The sequence below is a fragment of the Paramormyrops kingsleyae genome, chromosome 11, assembly GCF_048594095.1.
Source record: "Paramormyrops kingsleyae isolate MSU_618 chromosome 11, PKINGS_0.4, whole genome shotgun sequence".
Lineage (NCBI taxonomy): Eukaryota > Metazoa > Chordata > Actinopteri > Osteoglossiformes > Mormyridae > Paramormyrops > Paramormyrops kingsleyae.
This window is the reverse complement of record NC_132807.1, coordinates 5,749,310-5,774,611: the sequence shown is the minus strand read 5'-3', so window position 1 is coordinate 5,774,611 and position 25,302 is coordinate 5,749,310. Positions and strand designations below refer to the sequence as shown.

At 48.2% G+C, this 25,302-nt stretch overlaps 1 protein-coding gene across 1 annotated transcript; it reads right to left on the bottom strand.

The window, feature by feature from the left end:
* Positions 1-25,302, bottom strand: pcsk6 (proprotein convertase subtilisin/kexin type 6). The gene is made up of 21 exons (XM_023813996.2): positions 24,745-25,302; positions 21,404-21,508; positions 19,738-19,848; positions 18,606-18,749; positions 18,222-18,298; positions 16,832-16,920; positions 15,060-15,232; positions 14,389-14,601; positions 13,347-13,447; positions 12,211-12,314; positions 11,268-11,385; positions 8,237-8,425; positions 6,509-6,645; positions 6,223-6,408; positions 5,914-6,016; positions 5,621-5,817; positions 4,890-4,977; positions 4,624-4,727; positions 3,852-3,981; positions 1,922-2,034; positions 1-559 (listed from the first exon to the last, which is right to left on the bottom strand). Exons 1-21 carry the CDS (start codon positions 24,901-24,903, stop codon positions 462-464), a joined length of 2,739 nt encoding a protein of 912 aa, XP_023669764.1. The 5' UTR covers positions 24,904-25,302; the 3' UTR covers positions 1-461.

Here is a 25,302-nt window from a genome sequence, read left to right as displayed (position 1 = left end):
TGACTTGAAGACTGCATGATTTTATTTGGTCTTAGTAGTAATATTTTACATAAAATTCCTGAAATTTGCTATTGGGTAAATCAGATAAACACAAGCTTTGTATAGTATTTTTTTATACGCTTTATGTCGTCATATGAAAATTCTGTGAGAACACACAATACTGTTCATTCATTAACTAGTATTTTATATTAAATACTGACATGTCTGAGTGGTTCTACTGTTCATACAGTCAAAACAAGCACCATATTTTATTATAACACAGCTTCTGAATAAAAATAAACAATTTGTACCTTACATATGTAGCTTAAAAAAAAATCTTAAAAATACCTTAATAAAATCAGATCTTTACTTGAGGAATTCAACAAAATGAAACAGGGAGTTTAATATATATTAGTTTTAATTGCAGGGATGTAACTGGTTAAAAATGTACATCAGCGACTGCACGGGTCCCGTATTCCCCCTCATCCAACCAGCAGACACGTCCTGCAGCAGAATTGCCTGAAGAGTTTCTTCTCACACAGCCGATTGGACTTCACCATCTCACAGAAGACCTCGTCCGCTGGAATGGGGGTGTGGGGGTGGTAGTGAGAGAATATGGGAGAGACAGATAATGAGCTCTGGCTTATGTGGAGATATGAGAGATATGAGAGCCATTGCTCCATGGGCCAAGTGAAAGCCTCGGCTGATTGGATGTTTACTTGCAATTTGCCATCTTCTCATTGGTCCAACTGGACAGGTTAAGACTAAGTTGCTTAGTTTACCAACCACCAAGAACGGAAAGCTCAGGTCCAGAAAAACAAAATCTTGGTCTGGATTTTTACTTTCTGGACCTGAACTTTCCACCTCTGCCAACCATGCAGGTGTAGAGAAAAAACAAATACAGGCATGGAAAAGGCACCTGAGATGCTGCTCATTCAACACAAAGTTTACTTTAATTTCTTAAAATTGCTCATATTCTTTACATATACAGCAGCACGCAAACCATATTTTAGCTCTCCGGAAGCACAACCGACTGACCCAGTAAGGTGACTCCGGAAGCTTCCAGAAAAGCCGAAGAGCAATGTTGTAAAAGTAACAGAAAAGAAGTGAGCTTGGCTGCCTTGTAAGCCTGTAACGCTGTGTGGCGACATCCCGCGGGCCCGCAGCGAACGCAGCCAGGACATAAAACTGAGCCTGATTGGCTGCCAGCTCTAATGAGGGAGCACATGGCAGCCGCAGATCCAAGGATACGTGGCTAATGCTGTCACCCATACGCCATGGCCACTTTCCAGAGCCCCTGGAGGTGCAGAGCTCCGATACAGGCCGTTGGTACATTTCTGCAACTGCAGTCATACTGATAGAGGCACTGAGAAGCTGGGCAGCCAGAACACAAAGAACTGCCCGTCCCATCCGAGCTGCTCACCCGGTACAGTGAGGACAGGGACAGAATCAAGGCTCCTGGAGGAGCAAACACAGGCAACGAACAAGGACAAAGAAGTCCGGCTTTGTCTTGAAGTTCCTATTACATGAAACAAACTCGGGGGCTGGAGGTGATGAAATGAAGCGCAAAGGACTTAAACCTCCACCATGCTGTGAAGATCTGAAGAAGCGAGCGAGCGACGCACTGTGGGGTGATGCATGGACACAGCAGACCCCACGATCAACAGCTTGGAATCCATCTATCTCCTTTGACTCAGATTGTTGGACAGTCAAACAAAAGAGTGCGCTGATCTACGTTAACTTGTGCCCCCTTACACTGGTGTGGGGGGGGGGGGGGCTTTAGGGTACACCAGTGGTTCTCGACCCACTGCTCAGATTCCCTGTCCTATCAGTCCATATTCTGGTGCTGTATCGCTGTGGGACACAAGCAGGTGATTCTGCAGGGGTGAGCGGCAAGCAAGCAGCAGTGGCGACGTCATCACGATGCGTCAGGCTCACTCACCATTGTTGCAGGTGGCGTTCACCATGCAGCTGTTGCCGACCAGGTTGTAGCCGTCTCTGCACTGCATACAGGAGGCTCCGGGGCCCTGGCAGCTCAGGCAGTTCTCCTCACAGCTGGGAACCACAGAAGGGAAAGTGGTGGGTGTGAGTATGTGTATGTGCAGTGGGGGGGGGGGGGGCTAGATCAACACACCACTGCACCTCAATATCCTTCATTCCTGGAAAATTCTACCACATGCCACAGTGTCTATAAGCCACAACACCACTAGGACAAGGAGCAGTGATTCCATGACTAACAGAAACATCCCCACCTCAAACCGCAATTGGGCCAATAATATGCAAATAAACAGTTATACACATAGTAGTAAGACGAAATCAGGTTCCATAAATATATCTTAACAGCCCATGATACTTGAGGAACAAGACTCCTAGTTATGACATCAAATCATCGTCAGGGCCGGCAAATGCAAGACTCCTGGCCATGACATCACTGGGTCCAACAACGCAAGACTGCTAACAATGACATCAACATTAGGGCTGGCAGTGCAAGACAAAATGACATCAACAGCATCAGTTTGGTGCTGCAGACTCAGCTGCCGAGCCAAACAGCTAGCGTGTGCTAATGAGCCGTTTCCGAAACCTGCAGCAAGATATAAAGCCTTTCAGTTCACACAACATAATTATCAGAGACAACAAAGCAACCATCTGTTGTTGCAGGAACTGGGGAAATGATATGATAATGATATTAGTTATGCTCATATTTTTATCTGTTTAAACAAATTCCCCACAGGAAATAGATGCAGAGAGACCTGAGCGTAGCATCCAAGGAGGAATCTGTGAAACTGAGGACACGCACACACACAAAATTTATGACGTGCAGGCTCTGTATTTGTGTGTGTGAGTGTGGCCAGTAACCCCAGCTGGGGTGGTGCTTGAGATCACTCCCTTCCAGTATCACTCCCCATTGCCATCACCTTCCCTATAGTGCAATACCTCACACCATTTCCTGATAGTGGCGTCCCCACACTCCTGTACAAGACAACCTGCCGTGTCATTTTCTGCAGTAGGACTAACTCATCCGAACGGCAGCCAAGGCACAACCTTCCCTGAAATTGTCTTTTTATTGACTTGACGCACCGTCTAATTCATTAGAAAAAGTTAGATATCACAGAAAAGGAAGCTCCTCCCTTCTCCCTTCTGCACCAATCGGAGTGATCCACATGGCCGCCCTGCTCGATCACCCCACACACGAGCTTCAACCCACGAACAGACATCTCAACCCCATTTTGTCCTCTTTCCTTTCCTATGGCAGTCTCCAGACCTTAATGAGACACAGATGGAGGAGATGGGGGTGGACTGTGGCTGAGTGTCAGGTGGTGTCCTGGCAGACTGTCACTGACCCATCAGACTGAGATGCTGGACGTCCTCCAAAGCAAAGAAACGTGAGATTCACAAAATTCTCAAGGAGCGTTCACAAACCAGCAGGGCGCAACTCATACAATGAACAACAGGAAGATAATTATCTGTAAAAAGGAAAAAGTAAAACTACCTTCACCTGGAAATAAGAAAGTAGCATTTATACCCACAATATTCCTGCACTTCTTAAAAGGTGCCACAGGGAAAACTTTCAACTCATAATAAAAGGCCATCACACTCATTTCAAAATAGCATCTACAGCAGTGCTGGCCAACCTGTTTATCGCGATGGTCAATTGCCAAGACATTTTAGCTCCATTCCCCCCTGACCGGCAAAATATACCAAGGGAGACCCCCACTTTCAGTCGCCAATTCGATAGTTCACCAGAATATTTACTTTGTAAAAGTAGCTCTCAGCATAAAAAAAAAAACATTGCAGACCATTGACCCATTGATCTTTTACAGTCAGCAGATAGTGAAGCACAACGAGGACAGTGAGGACAGGATGCTGGATACCTGCGACATCTTCTCTCAGACAATTCCGCAGCCTCGCCCGCATAGTAGCCCTCACTGCAGGAGGGGACACACCTCCAGTCCTGGTGCAGGAAGCCCTGTGTGCAGAGGATGCACTCCTCCTTGCCAGGGCCTAGGGAACCAGCAAACATACACAATCAGTACCCTAACCTCATCTACAGAAACATGCAGTAACCAGTGAGAGACCACAGCGAGAGAGGAACTGCAGTAGCCCGTGAGAGACCACAGCGAGAGAGGAACTGCAGTAGCCCGTGAGAGACCACAGCGAGAGAGGAACTGCAGTAGCCCGTGAGAGACCACAGCGAGAGAGGAACTGCAGTAGCCCGTGAGAGATCACAGCGAGAGAGGCACTGCAGTAGCCCGTGAGAGATCACAGCGAGAAAGGACCTGCAGAAACCCATGAGAGAACACAGCGAGAGAGGCCTTGCAGTAACCTGTGAGAGACCACAGCGAGAGAGGCCCTGCAGTAACCTGTGAGAGACCACAGCGAGAGAGGCCCTGCAGTAACCTGTGAGAGACCACAGCGAGAGAGGCCTTGCAGTAACCTGTGAGAGACCACAGTGAGAGAGGCCCTGCAGTAACCTGTGAGAGACCACAGTGAGAGAGGCCCTGCAGTAACCTGTGAGAGACCACAGTGAGAGAGGCCCTGCAGTAGCCTGTGAGAGACCACAGTGAGAGAGGCCTTGCAGTAACCTGTGAGAGACCACAGCGAGAGAGGCCCTGCAGTAACCTGTGCGAGATCACAGAGACTGACCTGTACATGTGGAACACGAATGGTGACAGGGACTGCATTTCATTTCCTCCAGGTTAAAAAATGTTCCATGGGCACATTGCGGGACACAGGTCATACCTGCCAGACTGTGAGCAAACACACGCACACGCACACACACACACACACATACAAAAACAGGTCACCAAAAGGTCATTAATCACAAATAGCCACATCAGTAAACATGAATAAATACTGAAAAACTGAGCCCTCAGAAGACATCTGTTATCGCAGGCAGCCATTAGGGTTACCTGTAGCCCTGGTTGCAGGCTGTACACCTGTCTGCATCACGGAGACAACGCATGCAGTTTTCATGGCACTGCAAACACTGCCTCTGTACTGGGGGGGGGGGGGGGCAAGACAGAGCAGGGTTAGACAGCACCACTGACACACACACACACACACACACACACACACACACACACACACACACACACACACACACACACACACACACACACACACACACACACACACCTGGAATACCGGGATGGTGTGGGGGAGAAAGTGAGTACAGACTGTGGAGAGAGAGGCCGAATGGTAGGGAGAGAGAAACAGACAGAAGGGAACTAGGATAATGGGACAATAAGAGAAGACAGGAGAGAAGGAGGGAGAGGAGGGAGGGAGACAGAGAGGCGCCCAGTAGAGAAGGAGAATGTGAGAGAGCACCAGCCTGTGAGGGAGAGGATTTACAGCCAGCTCTGGCTGCAAACATCTATCTACTAGCACAACAAACTTCGTTAACGAGCTTCCAGCGCTCTGGGCTGCATTTCACCGTCCCAGGTGCGAACACCGGCACACCAGCCCAGACGTGGCCATAGCTCTGGGTCTGTGGAGGCCACTTATTGGTGCATTAAGGGGGTCCAGTATGTGGCACAGTCACTGCTCACTGCTGCAATTTATTACAAATAAACAGCAAACAAGATTCTCAAACATCAAAGCCTAACCTGCCCCCTACATTCCCCTGCTCGCTCGCCCTTACCTTCATCGGCGAAGTAGCCAGCAGGACATGTGGGCAGGCAGGAGTAGTCACCTGCGCTGAGATACAGCCCTCTCCGGCAGGACAGGCACGTGCTGCCCCTCCCGCCCTCGCACCTCTCACACCCCTTCGGGCAGCGACGGCAACGCCTGGCTGCCGGGTTCTCAAAGTAACCCAGGGGGCAATGGCTGACACAGGTTCTGCGGTGGAGGAGGAAGAAGATGGCAGCATACAGAGGCAGCACATATGAAGCGGCCCGGGGTCCTCCACGACGCATGGCACGGCTGTCCATTTACCTGCCCGTCTTCAGGCTGCCCAGGCTGAAATGGACGCAGTTGAGGCAGTGGTCAGAGGCGGGCCCATCGCAGCCCTGGTCCCCGCACTCCGGATGGCATGGCCCTGTGGGAGACCCACATGGGACAGGGATAGTCCTTCCCAGTTCCACGAGAAGCTGTACACAGTATCCTCATGATGGACGCCGCAGAAACGGAAATCTGGGGGGCGCTGCGCCTCATTCCTGCGACGTCACCCTAAGCTGATCGCTTGGGCGTTGCCATGTTCACAGACGCAGGTGAAAACATCTTCTCGGGACGGGGGGCTCCTACCGTTATACTCTTCCTCTTCCTCATCTTCCTCCTCCTCCACAATGTCCTGCAGCACCTCGGGTCCCTTGCGGTCCCGACCTGGACTGGGAACCTCCAGCATCCTAGAGCGTGAGTGCTGGGAGCCGTGGGAGTGATATGGGTGCTCAGAGGTGCCATACAGTATGAGGGTCCATTCCTTCAGTTTACCTGGGGGGGGGGGGGGGGGGGGAGAAATACAGCTGGATGAGAGAAAAAAAAAAAGCAGTGTCACCCCCACCCCTGGCTAAAACCAAGAACACAAACTTACCGAGGACCTCGGGGTTGCGCAGCTGTGACGGAGAGTCGAGCACCTCCAGGGTCCAGCTCCCCTCTGCTCGCTCCCCCCAGCAGTGTACGGTCATAAACTCCCAGTTCCTAAATCCCTCATTAGAGTTGTCAAACAGTCTGTAACCAGGGGAAACGGACACATAAGAAGGAGGAACTAGAGGCACTTAAGACATCAGAAATAAGAAACTAATTTATGGACTTTGGTTTTAAATTTGCTGGGAACAGCTTGGCACTTTCTCAGCTGATAATCTAACAGCAAAGCAATTACCCAGCTCTGAAAATGAACAAAAAAAAGAAAATGCCGACTTTGTAGTTGGGAAATCTCATCTAGGCATTTAACAGCTTTTTTTTTTTTTTTTTTTTTTTTTTTAATTTCCCCGACCTCCCAAATAACCGAATAAATCTAATTCGATGCATCAGGGCTTCGGCGTCATTAAAACGTGACAAGAAAAGCAGAGGGAAAATAATCCAAAACAGATAAAACCATCCGAAAAAACCACCATGCAATCAGTTCCATCCCGAAAGCTGGTTTCGCAATAACGGCTCGACTCGCTCGCTGCCTGTGAGGGAATCTGCAATTACTCTGCCAGTTACAGACAATTGAAAACAGGCAGTGATTGAACTTTAACTCTTTGGTGGCAGATTCTGTCCCACCCGGCATCGCACGAAGCGCAGAAGGAAATCTGCAGCGTCATACCACTGATGCCCACATTTGTATCATGTATTCCCCCCCCCCCCCCCCCCACACGCCATAGGTCTTCATACAGTCAATTACCCCCTAGATTTACCTTTACTACAAGTTCTTTACTCTTAAAAAACTCAATCCCTTCCAGGCCATTAAAAACACAATATTACAGTCCATCCCTTCCAGGCCAGTGCTTGTAGATGGAGAATTTGATGCAACTTTGCCAAGAATTAAACAGACCACCTTGACCGTAACATCCCTTCATTACTGATATGGGGAGGGACACCTATGGAATCCTGCTTGCCAATGAATATACAGACATTGCTGGCAACCAGCCAGAGACCCCCCAACCCAGATAGCTAGGGGTAGTACAAAAGTCATCCAGTACGTGTGAATTTCACAGAGGAGCCCAGCTCCCCCTCACCAGAACTGAAGAGACTGTCTGCCGAGGTGTTAAGACTCCAAAGACTCACCAGAACCCTCGAAAGGTCACAGAGCATCAAGCAAAGGGCCACGATACTCAGATCTCCCAGGTTATTAATATTTATTTCTGCCTCATCTCAGAGATGCTGTTCTGCAGCTAAAGATTCCATAAACTTAAAATATCTGTGATCCAAACTCTTGGAGGTCTGACCGCCAGAGTCACGAGACCTCGCAGACATACAGCTGCATGGGCTGAAAAATGGAAGAGAGGCATCGAGACAAAGAAAGAGTACATTTTTAGTGCTTGTCACAAACCCGATAAATCATCAAGGGCGACCCAGATATCGGTCACCACAGACCCAAGGCATTGTTGGATTCCTGCCCAAACAGCGGATTGTTTTGGTGAAGTGGTACAGACACCTTGATGAATGATACACACTGGTTACCTTCCTGGACTTTATGCCAATGAAGTGATGTTTAATAGTTATTGTGCTCAGCCACTGCACTGCCTACTGAGAAACCCAGGAAAGCTCATGGTTGCCCATGGAACCTGCCTGCTGAGAAACCCAGGAAAGCTCATGGTTGCCCATAGGACCTTACCTCTTGGCTAGCAGCTGAGAGCGGGTCCCTGAGGGGGAGATGAGGCTGATCTGGAGGTCCCCACGACGAGGGTGTGCAATGAGCACCTTCACCACAACGTGCTCCAGGAAGACCACATGCCGGTCCGCATGCTCAGCACAGCCGGAGGTGGTGATGCTGGCATTCAGATACTGGTCAGTGTGAATGTACCTGGGAGAGTAAATGAATGTCGTGGACTTAAATGTCTGATGTTAGGCCACAGAAGAGTCACACAGACAAACAACCCCGTACTCAGACCTCACAGTTCTCCAAGGTCATTTACAATGAAAATTCACTCACCTCTCAGTTCGGAAAAAACTCTCACATTACCGGTCAAAAGGCACATTTACCAATCTACATGTCATTTTCCTGTAATTGATAAACAAAACCAGCTTCTTCCATTTAAAAAATTCCGAACCTCAAAACGTTTATGCATTTTTAAGCTCCTTCAGGCTCAACGGACTGTTCGCTCAGCTAGCTAACGCTACAGAAATAAACATTACCCATAACCCCCCGTTCCTCCTCTTTACTGGGCTACAAACACACAAAACCGCAGCTGTTGCCTCAAAGTAAGTACTGGAGCCCACTGGCCTAGCCAGTAGCTGCAGAATAAGACAATGGCCATTGATTTCTTCCTGGGGTAATCATACAGTCGTTTGGATTAATTATTACACACCAAGTGGGGCACAGAGAGAGAGCGGAAGCGAGAGCCATGATGAAAGACACGGCATTCATGGGAAAACGGGAACAAAACAGACGTAATCGATACTGTAACGGCTCTGATTTATTTTGGAGTTGAGCAGAGGGTAATTTCCTTCCTTTTTAGTCCATCATCGTCATCATTTAGGGCTCCTCTCAACTTGCTCTAATCAATTATCTGCACCACCAAAACCTTTGCAGATTGACCCTCAAAAACACTGTGGTCATATCCTAAACTGAACTGTAATTCATGCAAATGTCCTGATGGCGATAGCCAAACACAGGTATTGATGCCCATTTTCCAGTCGTCCTGATAACCAGCAAAGGGAATATCACCAGTGTTTGTCTCAGTCTTCAGCAAGAAGACAGAATGCTGCAGTAGCACCAGGGTGCAGGATCCCTGCCAACACAACAAGCTATCACAGCAACACGCTCGATCCTTACTCTCTTGGGGACGCCATTCCGCAAACGTGCGACCCCACCACACTAAACGAACAGCTTTCGGAGAGTCTCGTCTGCTTGGAGATAATCAATATGACAAAATATTAGCAGTTAGCTCTTCAGGGAAATGCTATTTATTCTTAGTACAACTGTCGGCACATCCGTCAATCACCTCAAAAATAAACGGAGCAAATGTGACACTAATCGTGTACAAAGTCCTAAGAATAGTTCTATATTTTCATTATTTTTCTGTGTGTAAAAGTTACTGCAGAAAACATCTTAATTACTCCAGCACCACACAGTGGGCCAGGGTTAAATCTTTCACAAGTCGCTAAAGTGTTACTCCACCACTGAAGCAGATGACTAAAAAAAAAACAATTAACACACGGCTGTACTTTCCTCATTTAATAACCATTTCTAGATGATACTGTTGACAGCGATGAACAAAATATTTTATCCCGCACAGAATGCTTCCTGCCAACTAAATGGACACCTGCATGCCTGCAAACGGAAACATCCTTCGTTTATTTATGCTGATGAGATGAATAAACGTTTTAACACAGCATCTAGGGCAACAGCTGTGCGATTACAGGTACTTTATCCGCTCATAACTCTTAGATGTGGTCCAATTACACGCAAAAATCTCCTGATGACAATAAATGAGTTCATTTAGACTGTCCTCACCAGATGCACGCTCCAAATTATTACTTAGACAGGAGCCGCTATATGAATGATCAAAGTTGCTCTTCTTAGACATGGAAAATATTTTCCCCACGACAAACAAATACTATCTACTCTACCAATAACCACAACTGATTTAGAAAGGAAAACTTTCGTTTAGCATTTTCTACAGCAGTTACCCTTAGGGCGTACTTTCTGCGTATAACAATCCCTTTTGTTAAAATGATCATTGCAGTAACACTAACTAAACATACAGCACAGAACGTGGACAACAAACCAGTACAAATATTTTGGAACTTGTTAGGTGAATTAGCCTGCCAGTCTGTTCACTATGCACCTCACGGGGATAAACAGCCATGGATTTTACTAAAAATATAGATGTAGACAGACAAAAAGATACCACTAGAGAGAGAGGCACTTCTCATTTCTGACTGCCGGCTCTAGGTTCTGCTAAAGGAATTCCCATTTAAACATGGAATTATTTTTTACTTTACTTAGAATTATGTTAACGACACATATTATGTAAAAGAGGTATTATGCTAAGGGCATGTGTTGTCAGCAGGCAGTGCCGGGGGGGGGGGGGGTACGGCGCCTCATTCACATTTCCGCCTCACACCCCCAGGAGCTGGGGATTAAATCCAGTCCCCTGCCTTGCTCCCTAGGATCGGCCCCAGCCCCCCCGTGGAACACTACCGGATAAGCGGAAGGCGGGCGATGAAACCTGCTGTTAGGAATAGGAATTAAACAGCTCTGTGTAAAACCATTTTTAAATACAATGTTCCTCAAGCGGATCACGATACGGTGTCCCACGGAATGTGTCGGCTGAAGGGGAACCCCGGTGAGGGATCCTGGAATCGAGCCGAAACACCCGTTTTGTCCGGATAACGGACGCACAAACCTGTCTGGTGTGCCTTGGCTCTTGGCGCAGTATTACGTTCATTGCTATACATCAGTAGTTCTCAATCCTGTTCCTGGCGCCCCCCCCCTCCCAGAATGTTCTCATTCCAGCCCACACTGCTTACAACCAGCCACACTCACACACATTATTAGCCTACCAAGAACCATATAAGCCTGAATAAGGTCGGGTGGGAATGAAAACATTTTGGGGGGTGGGGGGTGGGGGCAGGAACAGGACTGAGAATCACTGCTATATATGAAGAGCTGCTTACAGGAACAGGAACCACAACCTTACCTGGTCCTGCGATCAGGGGGTTCCGTGCACACGTGCTGGGGGGGCACGTTCCTCCATTTCCTGGCCTCCACCACCATGGCTTCGGCATCAACCAGCCCGAACCCGTACAAGTGACTGACTGCAAAAGGCCAGAAAGGCGAGTCAGAGGCTTTCCTGCCCCGAGCCGACTGGCTGCACATCCAAGCAAAAGCACGGAGCATTTTCTTTTGGTGCCTATCACGTCCTTATGGTATTTTATATAAAAACAGCTGGGGGCAGATTTATGCAGGGTTATTAAATACCGTTCCAAGATACATCACAGCCCTTGACAGGTGTTAAAGCAGCCTGTGAGAGCCTAGGGCTGTTTGACAGCACACAGGCCCCAGTAATACACAAAGGCATCATACTGTAAAGGAGCTACCGTCAACATGCTGAATATTGGGCTACACAGCATCCTTATTTGGTAGGAGAGAAGGGGAATGCCTAAAGGTGTAGGTTACACCTGCCAAGGAGCTCATGAATTGTACCCACATGTGAGCACTGGGGTGTCCCTTATACCAACATTTCCCAACCCGGTGCTCAGAAACCGCACACAGTCCACGTTGTTGCTCAGTAAGGAGCTGGGAGGGAGCAAAAACGTAAACCGGCTGGTGTTGCTCAGTATGGAGCTGGCAGGGAGCAAAAACGTGAACCGGCTGGTGTTGCTCAGTATGGAGCTGGCAGGGAGCAAAAACGTGAACCGGCTGGTGTTGCTCAGTATGGAGCTGGCAGGGAGCAAAAACGTGAACCGGCTGGTGTTGCTCAGTATGGAGTTGGGAGGGAGCAAAAACATGAACCAGCTGGTTCGGCAAGAAAAATAAAGGAATGAATTTCATCATGTCTGAGCGCACCCTAAAGCACGGGGTGAGAGATACACGATCTGAAGCTTCAGAAACAAGGGAGGCCCAAATGGACGCCATCCCACCTCGGTGTCCCGCAGCGTTCGTCTTCCAGTCTCCGGCTTTGAGGTGGGCTGACCGAGACGTCTTCACCAGGAGGTGCTGCACATCCCTCCAGGTCACCAACGGGCTGGACAGGAAGTGACGGCCCGCAGGACAGCCGGCAAGCGGTCACGGAACAGGAAACAGAGAGACATTCTTTGAGCCGGTTCTCGCGGTGACTGCGGCGTGTTGGCATGAAACATACGGCTTAAGAATGTGTACGTGCTTGAAGAAAAAAAAAAAACATGACCCAGGTGGATGAAGGGAAAATAAAATAAAATTAAATACTAGAACTCATGGTCATAAGTGGAAATTAGCGGGAGAACATTTTAAAACAAATTTGAGTAAGCACTTCTTTACACAGCGTGTAGTTAGAGTATAGAATAGTCTTCCTGCTAGTGTAGCGGAAGCTAAAACCCTGGGTTCCTTTAAATCAGAGCTAGATACGATTTTAACAACTCTGAGCTATTAGTTAAGTTCTCCCCAAACGAGCTTGATGGGCCGAATGGCCTCCTCTTGTTTGTAAATTTCTTATGTTCTTATGTAAAAAGCACAAGACGACAGCATCTGCAACCCCCGGGGGGGAATACGATGAAAACTATGCCAAGGATTGCTGGTCATCATCTGGATCACATAACAATGGCTAGGGGGGGGGGCTCCCAGTCCCCCCCAAAAAACAGGCAGTATGTCACAGAAGGGAAGGAAAATAAATAGACTAAAGACAAACCCTGCATTCTAGGTGTTGATTTCCTGTGTGCGGCCTGGGAGGGGGAGGTCATCACCCGGTCACAGCGTCAATTTAGGAAATGAAGGGATGTGCATGAGCTATGCCCAGAATTAGAGAGATGTTAATGGGCTTTTAATTGGTCGAGAGCTCCAGCACTCGTAAAAATTTGCATTCGGTGAAACACGCGAGGAAGGAGTGCAGCATAAGCGAAAATCGGAGTGTTGGGGATGTAACTGCTCTTGGCGTCCGGCTGAGCGCCGCATCCTGGGACGATGGGGGCAGATGCTGCAGGAGCAGACGCTGCAGGGGCAGCATCTGGCCGCATATCGCCACGTTTGGCAGGGACAGTGTTGTTGGGCCCTTTCTTGACCGCGATGCTGCCGTCGTACTCACTTGGCTTCCAGAGCAAGTGCGATGACCCCAGCCACCATCGGCGCGGAGACGGAGGTGCCGGTGTGCCCGTCCGTACAACGTTGGCGGAGGTCCGTGGTCACCTGCATGGGGAACAGGGTGAGGATGCATGGCCCAGCAGAGGGACTGCGGAGACCCCACACATACAGGATCCTAACCTCAACCCGAGCCCCAGGCGGCACCAATACAACGGCAACCCATACAAGAGGAATCGCAACCGCCGTAATGAAGAGCTGAGCGGCAGCATTCCTGCAACGTCCAGTAAATATTTTCCCCTCTCCACCCCACCCTACACCCCCCTCCCAGCAGTCTGTCAACGCGAGAACGCCCACAGGACCGACCACAGGCGGCGAGTGTGGAAGAGCAAGCTGCAAATAATTCCACGAGCCAATTAAACCAGGCCGCAGATGGGAGCGCCCACAGCTTACCCTGTCTATTCGCCTGTGGGGGGGGGGGCATGACGACCAGTGGGCCCCCAGGCTCAGGAATGCGGCACCTGGCCAGTGCAGTGGGCACGCCTCACCTCCAGTCACCCTGGGGGAATGCCACGCTGTCTGGCCACAGCGCCAGGCGGACCAGTCTACACCACCTCACAGATCCGACCTCCCCCTGGCCCTGACCCCTACGCGGGTCCCTCTGTCGACTTTCATAGGGCTTGGGGTTTAATCAAACATTCCCAGTATGTATACAGCATCAAATCTGCATTAAATCATTAAGCAAAGACAGCATGGAACATGCATCACTCTACCTCTATGGGAGCCGGTGGGTGCACGTTCATTTAGTGGGCATCATAAGGTTATTTTTTGTTATAATGATGCTTTAAAGCTCAGCAGTCTATGTACCACAGCCCTCAATGGACCACAATGGACGAGATATCTATGCAAGTAGGAAATCGCTTGCTGTTGGCCGGCTCGTAAGCCATCATTGCGAGACAAGATAACAAGCAGCAGGGCATCATGGGAAATGGAGTCCATATCTGTGGTATGCAGCAAACCGACGCACGTCACTTGGGCGAGTACTCAACTATTTTGCGGTCGTAGAACTCGCCACTGCTGTAGGTGGTGGCCAGCGTGGAGGAGCACACCTCAAGGTACCAAGGCTTCATGCCGTTCTCCGTCGTGCTGCTGACGGAGATGGTGTAGATGCTGTTGGTGTAGCCGTCGCAGGAGCAATGGTCGCCCTGTCTGCCGCCGTTGCCTGAGGCCCAAACAAAGATGGAGCCCAGCCCCTTCCGGCCCTGCATTTTTTTTGGAGCAAGGAAGAACCAACACCACATGAGCGGACAGGGTAGAAGAGGAGGCCCCAATGGATACACACAGCTCTAATTGTGTCTGATCTCTGAGCTTTTCAGACGTCCAAGGTGTGCAGATAATCTCACGCAGATTTCCTCACTCTAATCCCAAGATGGTCAACCTGGTCCTCAGGATCCCGCAGACAGTCCCCAAGGCCTGGGCTGGGAAACACGCTCTAATATAACCTACTTTTTTCCTACTGCCGAGTCCCTGCATCCAGTTTCTACGTCCCCCCAAAACCCTCTTATTTCGCTGCATTCCATGGATAGCTTGTGTTTACAAGCTGTCATTCCATGGAAGCTCAAAGCACCGATTCCATAAGCAAGGAAAACGGGCAACGGTCGGCGGAAGGACGCCCTCGTAAAAACTTAACTAGAAGGTCCGTGTGCTGAAAATACCAGACCTTCTTAATGCCCAGCTCGAAGGCCTGCTTGGCAAGCGGACCGGGCCCATCCACGGTCTTGCCGTCATCGTCCGGACCCCAGCTGGCGCTGTAGATGTCGATGTAGTCGGGTCGGATGCCGAGGGATTTGGCCTCCACCACATCTGTTACATCCCCGTCCAACATCCGGATCCCTAAACACACAAAAATAAAACTTCAATGACAGGATCTAAATAAAAGTGTAAATTCTGCTAGTCCGTAGCAACACCGTCACTGCCAGGACTTGCATCCTAAAAACACTGCCATTGTGTTTACAGTCCAAATAGGACAAAAGATGGCCGTTCTCGCTCCATCACAACTTAGACAGGCGTACAACCCAAAAAAATGATAGAGCAGGACGAGCCACATGTTTCTACAGCTGTGCCAGCTCAATGCTGCAAGCCAGACTTGTTTAAGCCCCTGTGGAACAACCCCCCCCCCCCCCCACGCCCCACCAATCCCTGGCTTAGGTTCTGAGCATCAGCTTAATTACAAATCACTGCTCACAAAAACCGTCTGTATCTTTGCAGAGCTTTGCAAGGAGCAGTTAAATCCTGCATGATTGGTTATTCTGGACCCTGCAGGTGCAAAACCTTGCTCATTCTATTTCTGGTAAATGCAGCTGGTTACTCAATACCCCCCCACCCCCGCAGGACAAGGGAAAGAGCTGGTGGGATTTGGACAAGGAAGGAGAAGATGATTCCACAGGAACATTCCTGCAGAAAGAACGCTGACTTCCAAGTGGCATTTCTGGCTATGTCCGCTTTCCCTTGGATGGGGGGAGGGGTCTCTATCAGATATATATATCTAAGGAGCCACTAACATGGTATTCCTTTCGGGTGCCAGTACAGACCCCAAGATGTGGAGGCCTCCTCAGTCTTGTTCGGGGGGAGTCAGTGAGGCTGAAGGAATTTCATCACCTAGAGATCAGGTCCGACCAAAATTTACTTTGGGCCTCTGTCTCAGACACTTCCAGGTCTCCAACTCCAGCCAACAAACAGCTGTAAATATTTGACCGTCCAGACCAAAGTGGCACCAGACATTTGTGTTGGGGATAGCCAAGAGAGGTCAGAGCCATGTATGCCACTTTAAACACTGACAGCACAAACACTATTAACCTTCGTAGCCATTAGCAGCCGCTAAGTACATCAGGGTGGCGATGATGAATGCGTTGAGCTGTGTAAATGGGGGATTTATTACAATATGCCCTGACTGTTTACACCTGGGCAGGGGCCTATAGAGATGGGAGCCGCTGGTCCTCACCGATGGTCCTGCTAAAGGGAAACTGAGCGAAAGGTGATAGGATGTCTTAAAAAAAATAATTACAAAAAAAGAGAGGGAAGCTAAAGAGTAAAGGCAATTTTGTAGCTTTGGTTGGGCGTGTCCACAAGCTGTCAGAGTGGTTATGGATCAAGTCCTTCCGTAAGCAGACTCTTAATTACCTACGATTGCATCACATTTGAGGCAACTGACGGGACTGGAGCGTCGTTCTGCGAAAAACCAGGCGTCCTAGTTACTACGTCGTGATGTGACATTTTCCTGGAGGAATCAGAATGCTTTCACAACCCAAAAATACGGCTATGGGTAAACACTGAACATGCCTGCCTTCATCAGCCGAAATGAGCCATCAAGGAAACAAACAGTCGTTTAAGTCCTAAAGGTACCCAGACCTGCCACAGACAGCGCAGTAGGTCTGAGCCCTTCAGCATGAGAGAGTGAGGCCTCTTCTGAAGAGCTACGTTTTAGAAGCCTACCTCCTATTCGAGCATTGAACGCGATACCCACGATGCAATGGGAGTTGTTGGCCGCCGCTGCCACTTCGCCTGCGCAACGGGTCCCGTGTCTGGAGGGGGAGAACAGGGACAGCATACGGCTTCACTCGTGCACGGCTCTGACACAGTGTGTTCTCTCTCTTTCTGTCACACACACACAGACACACACACACCATTAACAGGCAGGAACTGAGGAATGTGTTCCTTGCTGTGAACTCGATCAGACTGCCAGCTAGTGCAACTTGCAAGATTTTGGCACACATTAATAAATAAAGGAACAGAGAAAACAATAAAACATTGTCTGAAAACATTCCGCGGCCAAAATGTAAACTTCCATAGATACGTGTGGGTCTATTAATTAAGACTGTGGGGACATATTAGGTTACTTGATGACAGATGAACTATCATGTGACCTCGTGGACCATGGCCAGAGGCCTACCCCACACCTCTGCTGGTCTTGGTGAGAGAGACCTGGTACATGATGCTGAACCCAAAAGGGAGCTTTCCTCATCAGGCCTTTGGCCACTAAATGAAGTCACTCCCACCCACTCGCATCAGCAGCATGCTGACCAATGAGGCGCGCGACTCTGCCCGGACCGGCCCCGCCCCCGCCCCCGCCCCCGGCTGTCAGGGCCATGTGATGTAGATGCAGGGTGACCCCAAATGCACCACCCTCCCCCCACTGGCCAACTGTGAGCAACAATAAAAGCGGTGCATGCTGACCATGTGTGCCTGCGTGCTCTGTGACAGACTGGGACCCTATTCAGGCTGTCCCCTACCACTATTCCCAGTTCATGGGCCTCAAGATTTACTTTGACCCACACAAGTATAACCATGCATGGATGCATGGATGGATGGACAGATGGATGGCAGATGGAGATTAATAATTGTGAAGCAGTGAAAACTGGTTTAAATTCAGAAAAAAACCCTCATTTTACATTAAAAAACTATTACAATATTTAAAAAAAAAAAAATCGAAAAAATAGGGCTATAGGGATTAAAAACAATTTTGTAACCTATTAGAAAGCTGCCAGATAAATAAATCATATCAAGCACCGAAATATCAGCAGTGATTGTTACACTAGTTCACACGGGGGAGAAAAATCCTGCAGGTTTCATTTTTTTTGCCGGAAGTTAAGACTCTACCTACGGCGCATTAATTAGCAAACACACAGGGACAGGAGAACTCGTTAAGGGGAATGGTGGCACACGCCAGAGAAATGGAATGGAACCCTTGGGCAAATCCATGTGACATCACCCGGACACTTAAACATATTAATCAGCCATATTGCGTCATGCGCCTCATCTGGCCACTTCTGAGAGCGACAAAAAGCAGCCTGAGTGAGACACAGGGGGGCCGGCAGCCACCCACTTGTTTTCGTTGCTGGAATCGTAGCGTGGTGTTGGATCGTGGTCATTCCCATTGACATCATAGCTAGCAAGCTGATCCTGGGAAGGGGGGGCAAAACAAATCATCATTTACCCCAGTGGGGGGCACATAGTCATATGCTTTCATCACCCTTCAGCCATATCTCATTTTCTTAGCTATTAGGGAACAAGTCATAAATTGGGACCAACCACAGCCATAATTTCAAGCTGTAATACAAAGTGTCAAGCAGGTAAATGGATTTTATTTATGGCAAGGTGGTATCCTACGGTGCTCGCAGTCGGAGGCCCAGAGAAGGTATGATTTTATGGGGGTTGGCGGTACAGAGCCTGAGGCTCGGGGCGGGTTTTATACCGAAAGGTAACTCACATAGTTCTCTGCAAGGTCAGGGTGGTTCTTCTCTATGCCATCATCCAAGATGGTGACTACGACGTTCTTCCCCGTGTAGCCCCTCTGCCAGGCGGCCAGGATGTTCATCTCCGAGCGACATCGGCCGCTCTTGTCGCCGCAGTGCTGGAGAGAGGCGGCCAGCATCATCGCCAACAGAAGAGTGGAGGAGCTTCATTCTACCCTAACCCTCCTGCTCCTTTGGCGTGGGATAGCTGATGGTAAACACTGCTCTCACCGTGCATCTGGCCTGAAACTCGAACCTCATATGGGAGTCCGGGGCGCCTTGGGGTGTTTGGATAAAGCATGAATCCATTTGGATAAAACAACGCCCCCGTCCTCCATTTTTTCCCAATACTAACAGTTTCACCGTGCCAAAAGACACCTTTGATTAAAAACACACAATAAGTATAGGCTCTCTCCGTAAACAGAGATTCATCCACAATCAATATCAATTCTTGAAACTGGCATCTGAGTATATATTCACTGCGCACTGTTTCCCTCCTGGTTGGATTGAGAATGCACAAAGGCATACCGCTTTCACTACCCGTGAAAATATGCTTTCAGTTTAGGGTCATGGGGTAGGGGGGTGGGTTTGATATACTAACCCCACACAAGGAGATCAGGCCTGCAGGCCAGAAACAGCTGCCTGTATTTATTCTTTGAACAGAAAATGCAGCTAAAACGAGTGTCAGCTCAGAGGAAATTTCCTCGATTTTTCTCAGAACTCTAGATGATTACAAATGACATTTCAGCAAAAGCGACAAGCTCATGGATCTCACAAACACACAAGGTTTGCTGACCTTAGCCTACAGGAGAAGGTTCTTTGTTATGAAGTGATGCCCTGTCTCCCTTATTTAGCTCTCCTTACATTGCCTCACCTATTTATCTCGCGGTGTAGCTGTAAAGGTCCTCCCAGAATCCCCCTTTGCACATATTCAAAATGTCTGCCGATGAAATCACCCAAGTTCATCTAGCACTGCACTCTTCAGCACATCTTTCGGGTGCTGGATATACAGTACCCCCATGACCTTGAGCAGGATAAGCAGGTAGAAGATGGAGGGATGATGCCAAGTTTCATTTGGTCAAATAAGGAAAAAATGGTTTTACTCACCATGTACCACATGCCAGACCACTTGGGGTCATTGAATTGGATGACGTTGAGGTCATTTCTGTTGGACCTTTTCACTCGGGATTTCACCACCTGCTGTTGGATCCAGTCAACCTGAAGCATCATCACACAACAAGATGAAGAATGGTGATGCAGGAGGTAGTGAAAATCGATCAGCAACCGGAGGGTTGCAGGTTCGAGCCCTGGTTCCTCTTGACCCCATCAAAGTGTCCTTGAGCAAGACACTGAACCCCAAATTGCTCCCGGTGTGCAGGTTGGTGCCTTGCATGGCAGCCTCCGCCACAGGTGTATGAATGTGTGTATGAATGGGTGAATGTGAGGCATGTATTGTAAAGCGCTTTGAGTACTCGTTGGAGTAGAAAAGCGCTATATAAATGCAGTCCATTTACCATTTACAACACAGGTGCCGTGTCAAAAGAAACTGGAATGCTGTAGACCTGCCCCGGGTCACGGTCGAATGTTCGAACCCAGTTACCAAAACAGACATTCCGAGTTTTTCCGGAACGTGCATTAAACACGCTGCCCTGCACAAGCATGTCATTTCCCATCACACACCAGAGGGCAAGCCTCATCATGTAGAGGGCATAGAATCAAACTGCAAGGGAACATGCGACATAAGCAGCACCACCTGATGCGTTACGCAGTGCCCAAATTCTGCGAGCGTCATTAGGTGCGTTTCACACAGTCCCACTACATGAACTCATCACGCAGTTGTAAATATGAGATGGTCTCACTCTCCTATCTGTAAGTCACCCAAGCAATGAGTGAATGGGATAAAAGTCCCTGAAAGAAGAGAAACCAAAAGAAACAGGAATGCTCAAACCGCCACGGATGAAGGGGCGCACTTGCTGCTCTGCGATTCTCTCTGATCACATCTGGATGTGGTCTGAAGCACATCCATAACTGACTGGCAATTTACGGTTAATTGTCGGAATGCTGTTTCCTGCTAACGCCTTTTCCCCTCAGATCCAAGACAAGTCTGGTTTTGGCTTCTCCAAAACAGTCTTAACATTTTAATCAAAGGCAGGCAGACATGAAACAGGGAATTCAGCTTCTAAATCTTCAGAGCTGCTGCCAGATAGCGACGCTTTGAGGAGAACAGTGGGGGCGGGGGGGGGGGGTAGAAACATACGGGCTGAAAGCCGCGGCGTCTGGCGGGGCGGAGCTACAATAACGGCCGGCGCAGGGCCAAACGTCGTCACTCTGACACCAATAAAAATGCGCACTGAGCATCCGCCCACCCCCAGGTTGTGCTGTGAGGGTGCTGTTGCTCACCAGACCTCTAAGAAGCCCACGGTCCCAAATCCCAGCCATCTGAAGAGCATCATATCTGGCAGAAGGTTTGCAGAACCACCTGGCTTTGCACTAATCAGACGTGCCCCTTTAATATGGCCGTATCGACTCTTCATGACAAAGAAAAATACCAAGGGAACTGACCTACATGCAATAAAGAGAAACAGACTGCTGATTCTCTGTTTACACTATTCATTTTGCAATCAGTCTATAAAAAAAAAAACTGCACACACAATGCAAACAGTTGCTGTTGTGAAAATTTTGGAGCATCCCGTGCACTGTCCTATGAAAGTGAGTAAACACCACCCACACTGAAAAACTAAAGAAAAGAACAGGTAAGTTTTCAGGCTCTGACCTTCGGATCCATGCGGATGAAGCTGTGAGTCCCCCTGGTGGAGAACGCTGACCGCCGGACGACCTTGCTGTGGTGAAAATGGTAATGGTCCTCCAAGCTCCCCACCTAAACAAGGCAGCAGACACACTCCAGAAAGCAGCTGCATATTCTGTACTGTATGTAACATAACTGGGACTCTAACGATGCAGGGAATCAATTACTCCAACCTAAAGCTGGTGCAGTGAAGCAGGCGAGATGCCGTGGCCCCCAGCCACTTGGCACCATGCCCTGCCTTCGCTCTGCTCCCTGTCCACTTTGCCCCCCTCAGGGAGTGTCTGTGGTCACATGCCCTCCAGCTTCAGCTGCTACTAACCCACTGTCCTACAGCTCCCAAAACCGCGCTGGGCCGACGATCCGGCTACACCGAGCTGTTCGCAGAACCGCTCCATTTCCAGATAATTCCATATTTCTACATGTATGATCATGAGAGAGGACCGATGCAGGGGGGCAGGTTTGAGGAAATTAAAACACAACACTTACAAACCCCGCTTTGCACCCACGGCCCCAAATCCATCTTCACGAACCGTGACCCCAAACACACCCTGAACTCTCTTACTTTTTAGAACCTTAAGGCACATCATCAAACGTACTGAATGAGCAAAGCACCATTTCCGCTTCGTTTTGCATCATATTGTAATATTTTGTGAAATAACAGGGAAAAGAGCAAAAGACCCAACTGCTTCTCCACCCAAAACAGATTCCATCAAGCTTTCAAAATCAGTTTATCCATGGATTCCCCAGTTCTCTCCAAACCCCACCCCAATAAATGTCAAGGACAAATGGCTATAAAAGTCCGCATACCTTCTCAATACGCTATTCCATCACTGTCATCTCCAACAGCTTACATATGCCAGTCCTTTTAGATGGTGCTGAACACTGTGGTGACTGTTTTTTTAAGATGCTCAGATTCTCTACAGAAGCAATTGCTTTTCCAAACTAATAAATTATGCCTATAAATTGTGATAAATGTCCAGTGCTCTTGAGCACCAGAGTCCTGGGAGACTCTCTGCAGTGGGAGTTCCAGATATGCCCATTGTTTTTACTGTAATTTCCTCCAGCATTGCATCTGACAGTATATTTGTTTTTGTTTTTTATTTTTCCTCTGGCTTTCATCCTACGGAGCCATTACACTCGTTTATAACTTCAAAATCCCGAAGGCACATAAGAAAATGACATCTCCAATGGCTCATTCAACCCGGGGGGGGGGGGGGGGGGGGACAGTTGGTTATCAGAATACCGCTTCTGAAGACGGCCCACGGAAAATCCCCCATGCAGTTTTTCTGCTCGCAGAACAAGGCCAAGCCGGCCTTTTCACAGGTTGGAAGAACCCCATCTTAGTTTTACTCCTTGCACCCCCCCCCCTCAACCCCCAACTAACTCAAAAAAGTCTTGTGAGTAAGATATGTTAGAATCGCTTTTTTACAGAGTAGGACTGACTTTGACAGTGAAATTGTAAACATGTTATAGGCCACTGGTAACCAGCATATGCATTATTTACGTTTCAGTGTTGAGAGGTTTCGAGGACCTGCACTTCTCACCAGGAGAACTCAGCCTGGGGACCGACAGTAGGTTACTGAGAGATGTTAGACTCTCTACTGAAGTAGCCTGAGGGGCAGAAGCATGCTGATCTCCTCCAGAGTTCGAAAATTAAACACCATCCTCTTTCCAGCTTTGGTCGGAATGGAAAAAATGGAACTGGAGGCTGTGACAGGCCCACTGATCTGATAGGTCACCCCTCCCCTCCTCTCCCGTCTGCCTCCATCTTGAACCAAGGAGTACAAGGTACCCCTTGCAGGGCTCCACTGTAAAGGCCCAGGTGCGTGGTCTTGTGTGGTGTAACCAGAAGTACCAGCTTTACATCTGGATGGTGGGCATCCACCTCTGCCCAGAAAGACACTGACGCACAGACGTGGTGAGAATCGCCTCCTCACACCTCGCCAGGGCATGGCTGAAGGGAGGTGGAGCTTGTTCACCAGAATTCGGGGTCCAACAGGGTGCTCAACTTAGTCTCGGAGCACCAGAGTGGTAGCAAATCTGCTGCCCACACCACATGGACGAGAGGCAGGCGAGAAGGATGGAGTCAGGTAAGGACCTGATGAAGGGTAGCTAGATATGATACCAAGATCTGGCCAAAACAGTGAGCCAGGACATCGCACCTAAGAGGCAGCATTGCCTCGGACAAGATTCCCTAAACTAGAAAGAAAGAAAGAAAAGTTCGTTTAAGATGAAATTAATGTGCGGCACATTTCTGCAGTATTATGAGCACATATGAACGGCAGTTAAGTGTATTAAGAACTGTGACTTCCGTGATAGGCTAATACACGAGGAAAGCCTTGATAAATACTCTACCAAAACGAAGCGAAAACGGAAGGTGAGAGACAGTTGGGATTAATGCTTAATTTATCATCCGGCGCGGTATCTCCGGCTCCTGATATTCGTCTTTTTCCCCAATTTAATGTCACGTCTCATTAAGGACTGAAAAATGCCTTAATGTTGCCTCACGTTTGGTGCAGTTTACTTAGATCGGTAAAACCCAAGGAATGTAACCTGACAGCACATGGCAGGCTAACTAAATATCTTCAAATTAGTTACATTCAATTTCATTCCGTTTTTCGGAAATCAAAATATTTCACAATTTAAAAATCGCGCTACATGCACTTAATAAAAAGTGGAGTGACACTAACGAATTGAAACAATACCACAGTGAAAGAGGGAAACGTCCAGAAGACAATGAGCACCACTACAAGTATGTTAACAGAAATGATGCCGATTTCAGAAGCTTGTTTTTCCCATTTATATGGGCTTATTTAAACAGAGGTATCTCCTGATAGATGATGCCGATGACCGAAGGCATGCATGCATGAGTGTTAACTACCGCAAAATTGCTAATATCTTGCAATAAACCATTACTGATTCTAAAGTTGACAGGGAGGTCTGGCAAAAATGTAACAAAATAAACTCAAATCCAGCTCGAGTTTCATTCCCATTTATTCGTACAGATGAGTCAGATAGGATTTCTTATTTTAGGTTTGAATATCTGTACAGATCTATGCAAGGTAAAGTTTCTTCTTGGTTTTGTCACACCGCCCGTTCCTGTTAGCTTTAGTATCTTGTTGATATAATCTTATATAAGGATTTTAGACATGCATCTTAGAGTGCAAAACGCTAAGCAAGAGAAAAAACAAATGAATCCGCAAAACATGCTGCAAAATACGAAAATCGTCTAGATATTCAAAACACTTGAGCGAACATCTCAACACGCCAGTACAACATCCAGACACAGAAAGAATAAAATCACTTACCTGGCCCAGATTGGTATAGCCATATTTTAAAGCGAGTTTATCTGCTTCTCCGCGTCCCCCTGAGATTCGCACAGCCCAGTGGTTTGTATAAACGTTTCGAGAGGACAAAGTCTGGCGGACAACAGAAGTTAAAAATAAAAAAATGAGAAATAAATGCATTTCGGTTGTATGTGGTCCTATAGCAACCTTTAAAGAAAATCTCTCTAATACAAAAATACATAGATTTAAAAATAAAAAGATGTGTATTTTGAAACTGTAAGAAACATTATGTCTGCAGCAGGTTGTCCCTTATACCTCCCTGCTACATGCACATTTTCTTATTCAAATGCCTACATTTAAAAATAGGGACTATATCTTGAAAAGTTGAACTAGAAAGAACTGGCTACAGACGCCGCGTTACCGCTCCACTATATGTCAATACAGCGACCAATGGCGAGCCACACTCTCCTTCAGCCTATAGCAGCCGAAAGCAGCGCGTAAAACTGTAGCTGGCGTCTGGCTGCTGAAAGATCCGAGCGCATAGAAGACGGATAGCGAGCAGAAACGCGCGCTTCTGCT